The 11,463-nt window shown below is 39.2% G+C and overlaps 1 protein-coding gene across 1 annotated transcript; it reads left to right on the plus strand.

Annotated features, from left to right (window-relative positions):
• Positions 1-6,266: 6,266 nt before the first annotated feature.
• Positions 6,267-10,374, plus strand: LOC124262521 (lymphocyte antigen 75-like). The gene is made up of 4 exons (XM_046697029.1): positions 6,267-6,324; positions 7,303-7,500; positions 9,603-9,827; positions 10,163-10,374. Exons 1-4 carry the CDS (start codon positions 6,267-6,269, stop codon positions 10,372-10,374), a joined length of 693 nt encoding a protein of 230 aa, XP_046552985.1.
• The last annotated feature ends 1,089 nt before the right edge of the window (positions 10,375-11,463 follow it).

Genomic DNA, 11,463 nt, shown 5'->3' on the forward strand with positions numbered 1-11,463 from the left:
AAAGCCATGTAAAACATACACACGTTTGTAAACGTGTCATGCGAACGCATCTAAACACATGGGTATCTTTACACAAGGAGAGCATATTTGCATGTGGTCTGGAGGTAATGTAAATGTATATTTACACATACACGGGTGTGTATTCCAAGTTATTTCTTCTTTTTAACAAAACAATATATATTTTGATGTTTAAACATCAGAAGTCAGACTCACAAGGTATCATTCCAATCTGAAAGATGAGGACTTTTGTTATATAACCCATTTTGTAAAATAAATTGGTAACATACTGTCTTATTGTCAGCGCTGTCATCATGACGATATTGTCGAGCCATGACTCTAACGCGTTATTAAACTCAGGAGTTAATATATTCTGTTTCAACTCCTAACACCAGAAACATATGACAGCAGTATCTGATAATCAATAGTACCATACCTAGACTTATGTTGATAAGTAACTGTAAAGTGATTGTTAACCTTGTAACGTCAATTCAGCGATTACACTTTATGGGTTATATCCGTTAGATAATAAGTCAGCAGACAAGTTGCTAACTTACAGAGTGACTTAAGTTGAATATAAGAAAATGAATGGAAAGAATTATTTGAGACTGACATCCGATTTTTATAATTTTGGTCTAAACGGACCATTAAACCCTATCACTGGAATGGAAAAGCACGTGCTTCACACAAAATCTCAAAAGCATTGGATCACATGTTCGCTTAAAATGTGGTTGTGCTTGATTAACGCTCATGTGTAGCTGATAGCTGTGTTCACTTTTATTTGTCAAAAAACAACTAGCAACACAATTTCTGTACAAACATTGTGTTTGTGAACAAGCTGAAAACGGATGGGGATAGACCCCCATGTGTGTCTCTTCTTCATTCGTTATTTTTATAGTCACATTTCTACTGGAAGACAATTTAAGGTTCTTGTAACAGATGAAACTATATCATGTTCGCTGCAAATGCCTGCATGAGATCTTGATGGACCTGGTGACCTGATCGACAGGGTGTAGCATCGTCCTTGGGATCCCCAGGTTCCTCCTCGTCCTGGTGCTCATCCCACTCATCATCACTGGTTATGTATTCCACATGCACATGCGGTAATGATACTGCAGTAAACTGCATTCTTGCACGACTTACAAGTCTGTAATTGGTAACTTTTTGTTCATCTGAAAGCATATCTCTGTGAGAATAAGGTTTGAGAAGCCATGATCTTAGGATGAAAAATTCGAGGTTAACCTGGAAGGGACCACTGTTGGTGAGCAAAATTAGGAAGATTCTTCACCTCGACAAAAGATCTCAAACTTTGAAAAAATTCTTGCGTCGAGGACACAACCAGGCCAACCAATGTTAATGCCTCTGAACACATACTTGTGAGCACATATTCCTTGAAGTATCAGTGAGTGCCACCCTTTTCTATTCAGTTAGTCCCCGTGGGACTCTTGAGGACCCATTATGGCAATGTGGCAGCCACCTTTTGCTCCCGTACAGTTTGGAAAATTCCACTTTTTCTTGAAACCTTGAATGACGTCTCGGATATCTTCATGTTTAAGGAAAACCACGAACAAGAACTTAACAAACATTAATACAATCAATGACCGTTGGTTTACCAACTCCAAATTGCAACTATTCTGTATTCTGCGGTTGAGGCAAGCCAGTTACAAATCAATGGCAACCGTTTTCTTGTATCTAAAGGATTTCTTTTGGGATACTCTTCCACTTTGGTATGAACCAACTCAAATCCATCATTAGTCGTTCTAAAATTGTCATACCAATCTTTGTCGTCGCCTGATCTAATCATATCGTCCCACCATGGTGACTACCTGAATACTTGACTGAAAATAATTTTTACATACCCTATTTACGTACCTTGCTTGTCTGTCATGCGAACGCACAGTAAATTTACATCTACACATATGTGTAGGTTTGCATATATGTAAATATACTCACATATGTAAATCAGGTGCATGCGAACAGGGTAATAGATACATATACACACACATAAACCATCATACATAGACACAGACATACATAAACACACATAGACATAGACAGACATATACATACACACTCATATACATACACACACATACATACGGCCACACATAGACACACGTATACATATACACACATATAGACACACATAGATACATAGACACACATACACATATATACACGCATACACAGACACACATGCATATACACACATACAAGGACACATATACATACTAGACAAACATACATATACACACATATACATACATACACATATATACACACATATATATAGACACATATATACATATACATAGACAAATATAGATACCTATACACAGATATATGTATACACACATGTACACACACCCACATGTACACACACATACAAGTTCTCTGCAATGGCATCCCGTATAGAGAGACACAATGGGTACTTTAAAACTGAGCGAGATCAGTTAATGATAGCACATCTGTTGAATTCTCTCTTTCCGCAGGGTCAGGGATTGCAGCAACACTAACAACGGGAGTCTGCGAGCATGGTACAATCTGCCTCCCAGTCCCTAAACCGCAATAATTTACTGTCTGCCTATCCTCTTTTGGCAATGTTCAAGCTCTAAATGAAGCAAGTCTAGATTTCCTCAGGTTAAAGAATCTCACATCTCAATAGGGCTCCATTTTAATTTAACAGGAATTGTTTCTTTCTATCACAATTATATATATTCAGAGACTACGCGTCAGTCTAGCATTGTACCGCTGGGTTCAGAAAGAGTGCATTTTGTGAATCTATAACGTCGAAAATCTCTGCACGTTTAACATATAGGGAATAAAAAGGTTTGGAACGAGGACAATATAAAAATGTTTGACATGAGGGGCTGGAAAATTTAGCACAGAAAATCTAGTCCAGAGTTTTTTTAATCCATTTTGGAAAAATAAATCACATTCTCTTCATCACTTCATTGACTACTTTAGTTAAGACGAAAGGAAGAAGAAGAAGCAGAAGAAGAAAAAAGTTTATTGCATTTTAGGCCTCCGACCCACATACAGAGTAAAGAAAATATAGAGTAAGTGACACAATTTGACATTACGTGCAATATTACATTAATATGGAGATACAATATTTTTCAATACGTTATTTCTTAAAAATTTTGAATGCATTAAACATAGTAACAGGGGGAAAATATCGGTATCATTTCTGAAGGTCATGAAAAGAAGAGAAATTAATCTCTGGTGGTTTACTTAAGTACATTTTTGGTATATTCAGAATTCCTAGGTTACTATGAGTAGGACATGTTAAGAATAAGGACAGGAAATAACGTATAGACCAACAAGTAGACGCACTTATTCATAATTGAATTTATGGGTGTATGTTTGACTTGCCACACCACCTGATTACAAAACAAAATAACAATTGCCTTTACGGATTATTTCTACGTATCTTTTTCGGCAGTCCATTAATCCGTTCTCCAGAGTAACTGCCCTTTACGAAAGAAAAAGCCACTCCTAACATTGACTGACAGACGTCACGTTTATTTAGAATGTGTCCTGTCACATCCTCGATAATCTCCACTAGTACCTGGATCATGTGATGAAGGAGCAAACATACACTCCGAAAGGTCGTGCTATTCAAAAGAAAGAAGTTGGCATCAATAAATCTTGCTTTTCTCATGCATCCCAGTATAGGCCCTTCAAATATTTCATGCAAACATATACCTATACACCTGGAAAATAGCGAAAGCACCAGCAATCAGCAGATGTAAGGGACAGGCAACGCTCAGGTAGACCCCGGTGCACATCTGCAAGAGAAGACGCAGTTCTGATGGGAAATGAACGCCGTAATCCATTTGCAAGAAGTACGGTGTTGAAACGGGACTAGTTACCCTATCGGCAATCAGAAACCGACTGAAAGCTGCGAGACATCGTGCTAGAAGACCTATAAGACGATCCCTGTAAACAGATGAACACAAAACCGCACGTTTAGCTACAAAGGGTCACTGGTCTGATGAAAGTCGTTTTCTTCTGTACATGGTCAATGGCAGAGCGAGTGTATTGCGTCGTAGAAACACGGCAAATGCACAGAGGAACATTCTGGAGCAGGTTCCATTTGGTGGCGGGTCGATTATGGTGTGGGGTTGTCTGTCTTACGACTGTAAGCTTCAGCTTGTCTCTGTGAGGGGTAATCTTACTGGCCAAAGATATCAGAGGGAAATCTTGGAGGGGGTTGTTGTGATGGAAAGATGAAAGATATTGTACACTTTGTAACTTAAATGTAATCGGTGATGAATTACACTATATTCTTAAATGTCCAGCACTAAATTCATATCGTGAACAATTTATATCCACCAGAAAATGTCTTAACAACATATCTAAATTAGTCTTCGTTCTTTCGCCGACTACAACTAGATATGAGAAATTTTTGTCAAATTTTTGTCAAATTTGTTCATGCTGTTGCAAAAAAAGCTAGCCAATCTTTAATAAGCGTTTGTATTTATCTACCTGATAATATATGCACTTATTTATGCATAGGGAACTGTATATATGTATAAGGAAATATTTATTTATTCAGTTGTCTATCTAAGACGCATGCATATGAATTGTACATGAATTGTTGTTAATATATGCTCTTGTACCACCGATGGCGGTTTTTTGAGTAATAAAATAGTCAATAGTCAATAGACAATCACCCTATTCTCACAATTCCAGTGTACATGGATGACAACGCTAGGGCCCACAGAAGTCGGGTAGAGACGGATTACTGACGCCAGGGAGCAATCCCAACGTTACCACGGCAAGCACGAAGGGTTCCACCAGTAAAGAATCTTACAGACTTGGAGCTTGCTCTCCACCAGAAGTGGAATAGACTACCTCGAAGACAGATACAGTGTCTGATGCACTCTGTGGAAGAGTATCTTCAATCGGTCATCCTGGCGGGGGTAGGATACACTCGATAATGACATTATCACCTGTTGTGGTAAATTTCTTTCGTGTCCTAGGATGAAATATGCATTACACGTGTGTGAACCCATGTACCGTCTTACTAACCCCATATTTTTCGAGTGTACGTTTTACCTCAATTTACACCAGTATTTGTAACAGTAATTGAATCATTGAAGCTCCCATTGAAATACACACTCCTTTCACAATACATTACCATGAGCATCAATTGGCAGCATTGTGTTTCCATACTATGCAGTAAAATGCCATTGCTCATAAACAAATGGGTGTTGCAATACCTTTTCCGGGTGTACATGTATATATAATACCCGTGCCACTTAAATCACGATCGAATAATTATTTCTTGTCATTTTTCATTGTCAGTCACCCTAAAACATTTTTTTTTTGCAAAAGTTTGTACTGACACTATGGAAATATAGTCGAATCTTTCTTTGGAATATTGTACTAGAAAATGGCAGATTTCTGTTGTTGTGTTTGAAACAATCACGTATCCTCTTAAGTGTGATGTCGCTATTAATGTCTTCTTCATCAATTAAACACACCATTTAACAGCCGTGTTTTATCTTAACAGAATGTCCAGAATGCATAACTGTTTTGGAAAAAAAACAAAAGAAATCTGCCCCCCCAAAGCCCAAAATTTCAAAGAAAAAATCGACTATATGGCCATTACTTGCAATGTAAAATGATTATCAACCCACACAAAATTACCAGGTGGATTTACTCATGATAATGTTAATCGATATTGTTTAAAGAAACAAGCACTTATAATCAAAAGTGACTTAACGTGTGTATTGTCTATACACATTAACATTTGCTAATGGGAGCATTGTTATGAAGAATGCATACATCAAGTCATAAAACTACATGTAAGTTGCATTAAATGGACGTATTTAAGCTTTTACAATACAGTTTCAGCCTTTGTTCGTGGTCAGTTATTTGTGTTTAGCACCGAGTTCATTAACTCCTCTGCCACATGAATCGAATGGAATTACCCACTGCGTAAGGTCGTGAAACTGCAATTGAAATCACTACAAAAAGAAGCAATTTAACAAAGCAAATAACGTCAGTGTTCTGGTTATTGAGGATCATTTAATGCTTATCGTCAATGGCTATGTTTAGTCAAGGCTATCACGCTTTAACCAATGTTCCGCTGCGTTTACAACAAATGCATTATCACCTGTTAATTGCGTTGGTGCTTTATGGTGTTTTCATTGGTATAGCCCCCTGACATAGCTTGGTTTCAGTGCTTTGCCGTGCATTTAACCTGGACATCTCTGGTGGTCTAGTTCACTGACGAATTGTGTATCTTCTATAAGATAATGGCTAAACTCTCACTTATCGTTTTACTTACAACGCTCATAACTCAACTTCATCAGGGTAAGTTTCTGTATTATCGTTGCTCTTCAGAGAGGATCCGTTTTTCAAGATACGTTAATTTAAAGTTTGGTAGTTCAATGAAAATCAAATTCACCCGTTTTGGAAATAAGCTTGAACGATGAATTTGTACAATTCTTGGTTTCGAAGTAATATTTGTGCTTCACATGGAGTTTTCAACTGAGATTAATGCAAGTGTTTGGCAATGTTTGTTGAGGAATATATTCCGCATAAGGATCTGTTCACACAAGGGAGGCGCATTTTTGGTCTCCACAGGTTTTATTTTTATCGACAGTCGCGTTCTTAAGAAAATATTGGTTCGGGGTTGTTGTCTCCCATATTTCTATAATTCCAGAAGCGTTACGCTAGCACTGTTTGGAATTGTTGCTGGATGTTTGAGTTGACAGAACGAAGAAAATGCATATTACCATTCTGTTCCTCATCACAATGTATTTTACTATTCAACCTTAGTATTTACAGTAGAGTGAAGTATATTAAACGTTACTCGTCGTGGTTCTACCTCTGTGTCTACTTCTTGTGTGCTTCGAAATATATGTCTTAAAAAATATGAATGACTCGTAAACTGAATATTTATTATTCGCATCAAATGTGAAGATTTAGCTGTTTAGAGATGGAGTTCCCGTTATATTACTAGTATACCAGTGGTATACACATGTATGTCAAGACATTCAGATTCAGGTTTTTTTTACCTGCTGACAACAGAAATAATGCTGCAGTCGGTATTATACATGATTATGATTATGATAATGATGGTGACGCCTACGACGACAACGATAACGGCGATGGCGATAATGACGACGACAATGATGATGATGATGATAATGTTCAGAGTGGTGATGATGATGATGATGATGATGATGATGACGACGTTAATAAAGATCAGAGTGATGATGATGATGGTGATGATAATGTTCATGAGTGGTGATGATGATGATGATGGTGATGATGGCGTCATTACAGTTCAAGGTACACATCACCCCCTGTGTAAGAAGCACCCATCGTCTGACTTCGGGATTCTGTACAGCAACGCCTGTTACTACGTGTACGCCACCCCACGGAACAACTCTGACGCCTTCGCCGTGTGTGAGGACGCCCACACCAACCTCGTCTTCTTCCCGAAGGTCGTCCCTCACTTGCAGATAATGGACATTTTGAAAGGTACGACCACATACTCCCAAGTGGAGTGGGAGTTGGTGGTTGTTGATGTCGCGAGCCTGGGGCTGCTACGCTAACAACAGACAAAGAGGTGATCTTTTTTGTCTCCTCGGGATTTTGTCTGATCGATAGTCGCGTTCTGTAACGAAAATATTGGTCCAGAGATTTCCTCTCCCACATCTCTATACTTCCACCAGCGTTCTGGTTTATATATTTCTGGTTTAAATTCATTATTGCAGTTTTAGTGGCCTTGAATATATATTTTGCATAAACCAGCTATACTAACCTATCACAATTATATCTGTCAAGTTCATACAATTTAGAACCCTGAAGATGCCGGTTAGAATCGGTCTTTAGCAAACCATACTTGTAAGAAGCGACTAACGGGATTGGGTGGTCAGGCTTGCTGACTTTGTTGACACGTGTCCCAATTGTGTAGATCAATGCTCATGCTGTTGATCACTGGACTGTGCAGACTAGTCCAGACTAGTCCGGACTCGATAATTACAGATCGCCAACATATGCAGACTCGTGCCAGTAATATTCAGACACTTCCGGGTTGCGTAGCGTGGTATTGGTGATTTCTGAAGCGCCCGTAAAAGCGCCGGTATAAATGACGGGAATATTGCTGAGGTAAACAACAAAAACACAAACAAACAAGTATAGGTATTGTTACTGGTATGTATCTAATCCTAAAGGGATATTGTCGCCAAAAAACACCAAAAATTGTCAAATATAACAGCGCGTCAATGCTACAAGAAGACATTTCGGCCACTTGTCGCATTGTCGGGCTTTGAATAATAGTCTTTCTTCCACTAAAAGGCGGGAGTTTTCAAGGTCTTTTTTTGCATACTCGCAAGCTTTGATTATTTATTCTTAAGACACGTCTTTGGCGCTCGACATTCATCATGACGTCAATGTGAAACTTGCATGTAGAGAATAGGTAATACATTACATTGCGTTAATTTTACAAAGTGAGAAAAAAATTAAGTGATAGGCCCACTACGATCTTTCAAAAACGTTTTGAAGCAAATAAAAAAATATACACCGCAGAGACTGTGCATGTGTGTAATGAAACATGACGTGCAAAGTATGCTGAAATCCGAAAGAAACGCAAATAGAACAAATGTTTGAAATTACATGAAGACATAAGGTAAGTGGCGTATGTTCGATGCTCAGGTAGCCGGTAACGTCGGTTTTCTGTTCTGATGATACCGGCAAAGGAGTGACTGCATACTTGATACTTAAATGTCATTTCCAATATGACGTTAACCAATGACACAATCTAACGTCTCATTGACGCTATCACGAAACACGCCTGGATATGAATATAGATGATTTGTGTGATCGTTTTAAAGACTCGCTTCATTTTCTTTGCATGTGGTCATCAGCAAACGCCAATCTCTATGTTCACCAGCGTATCACAGATTTACATGGTTTGCGTTTCTTTTTAACTAAGTATATAGCTATTACTGCATGGTTTGTACAAAATCGCCTGCGATGATGTAAATCCAGTTAGGTCTATGCAGACAGCAAAGGTACTTGGTCACCTTGGTTCTTTGGGCATGTAAGTCTCGCGAGAGGATACTTCCGGTATTAAGCTGGTTCCCGACATCCTTTGCACTCTCCAACTTGGGGATATGAGAGATGGGGTCCAGCTTACTTCCGGTATCAGATTTCCGGTGACAAGTGTATATTTAAGAACCAGGTCTGGTTCCAAATTGCGCAACCGCCAAATCTCACATTACTAGACCGGACCAAGTGTACGTTGTTTGTCGCCGGTGTCGCGAAATGCCGTAACCTACTTACGGGCCATTGTTGAGATCTATCTTCATTGGCATGACATCCATTTTATCATGTCTTGTAACTAGAGTGATATTTCTCTTATGGCTAGGAACTAGTTTAAAACAAAATCTGAGATAATCCTTATTTTTGTCCTTTGTTGTTAGGATTTCGTGTAATCAAAATATATTTGCAATTACTGTATATTTACATTTTGTGGTAAAGATATGGCTGAAATATTAAATTTAACTGACATATATATTTAAACTTTTGCATGAGCGTAGTCTCAGCGGTGACTGTATGGTTGTGTTTATATATCACAGCTGAAAATATATCTAAAATATGGCTTGGCCTGAAGCAAAGTACCCCTACAAAATGGGCCTGGAAGTATAAAGAGGACTTCTACCCTCTGGTCGGCGTCAGATGGGAGCCGGAAAGCCCGGTGAGTGCGACGTTGGAAGGCGCTACCACCTCAGTCAACGCCACCTGGACCAGGGCCAACGTCAACGAAAACTACAGCTTCGTCTGCGAAGACCCGACACCTCTCGGTAGGAAAATATTCGAGGTGGTTGATGCAAAAAATTCAATATCTTTTTCTAGCAAAGCTTCTGGTCATCATACGAGAATCTACAGTAAAGACTTACTATGGATTACAGTAGCAGTAGACCCTGATATGCAGTTTACCCTGATATAACTACTACTAATTATGCAACTCCTGCAACAACATCACTACTACTACTACTACGCCTCCTCCTCCTCCTACTACTGCTACTACTACTGGTGATGTTGACGATGATAATGATAGTGCTGTCACCTGATCCTATCGGGTACCCATTGACTACGACAAATATATACCCACTGACTCTCTCATTCTATCACTTAGACCTCTACTCCGTCGGATGCGCGGACGACTCGTTAGCTACCCTGGTGCTGTACCACCCGACTCTGATGCAGTGCTACTACCTTTACAGCCACATGTTCAACTACACAAGGGGCCGTGACTTATGCCATCTTAGGGGACGACACGTCCTTCACCTTGAGACTCAAGCAGAGATCACCACCTTTGTTAACGAGATGAGCGGTAACGTGTATTAATGAATATGTATGAATGAATTAATGAGTTGAAGTTTTACGTCGCAACGACATTGTTTCAACCATGTTGTTCAACCATTTAGCGACGAGACCAAGTCTGCACACATAGTTACGAGTTCAAAGTAGTTTCTTAAAATGCACATTTTTTTCATTACAGTATATTTGCAAATAGAAAAGCCATAACACCGAAGTTTAAAAATCAGCAAATTTGTAACACATATAAAATTACAATTTATTATAGAGTGAGTTCAGTTTTCAAGTTTTGGCACTGTTTCACTCTTATAGCAGCGGGACTAAGTCTACACAGATACACATTTTAATTGCAAAGTTTAAATGGCCTTCTTAAAATACATGCTCCTTTATTGCACTATTATCCACAGAGAGAGTATGCCATAGCACCGAATTTGAAAACAAGCAATTAGTCTCACATATTACACAGTTACAATTTATGATACAGATAAATCTCTCTCAAGTACACTAGGCACATAAAGAAACTGTGCATTGTCAAAATATTATCCCAGTTGATAAGTACGATAACAATGTCAAAGGTACATATAAACTGTAATGGAGGGATCATGAGACCATAACAAATCGGGAGAATTTCAACTGAAAAGTCAATCACAATGACGTCACGAGTCCACAAGCGGGACAGGGGTCAAACGACCATGTCACAAGCTCAATAACGGGTATGTCCACCATCGGCATTGAGAACAGCAGTGCATCGACGACGCATAGAGCCTATCAAACGTGCAAGGAAGGCTTGTGTGATGTCACGCCAGATTCTCTCAAGTTCTGTTGCAAGGTCAAGGACGTTATCTGGCGGAGGAGGAAGACCGCGTAGACGTCGATCCATCTCGTCCCAAACATGTTCTACCGGGAAGAGATCCGGTGAATTTGCAGGCCAAGGCAGTAAGTCAACGTTGTGGTGTTGCAAGAAATCCATAGCAACCCTTGCGGTATGAGGGCGGGCATTGTCCTGTTGGAATGTTAACCCAGGGCCATGACGTTGCAGAAAAGGAATTGCCACAGGTCGAAGAATCTGATCCCTGTAGCCCACACCAGTTAAGTTGCCCTAAACAATCACCAAAGGAG

The sequence above is a fragment of the Haliotis rubra genome, unplaced genomic scaffold, assembly GCF_003918875.1.
Source record: "Haliotis rubra isolate DU_JTF1 unplaced genomic scaffold, ASM391887v1 Scf842, whole genome shotgun sequence".
Classification (NCBI taxonomy): domain Eukaryota; kingdom Metazoa; phylum Mollusca; class Gastropoda; order Lepetellida; family Haliotidae; genus Haliotis; species Haliotis rubra.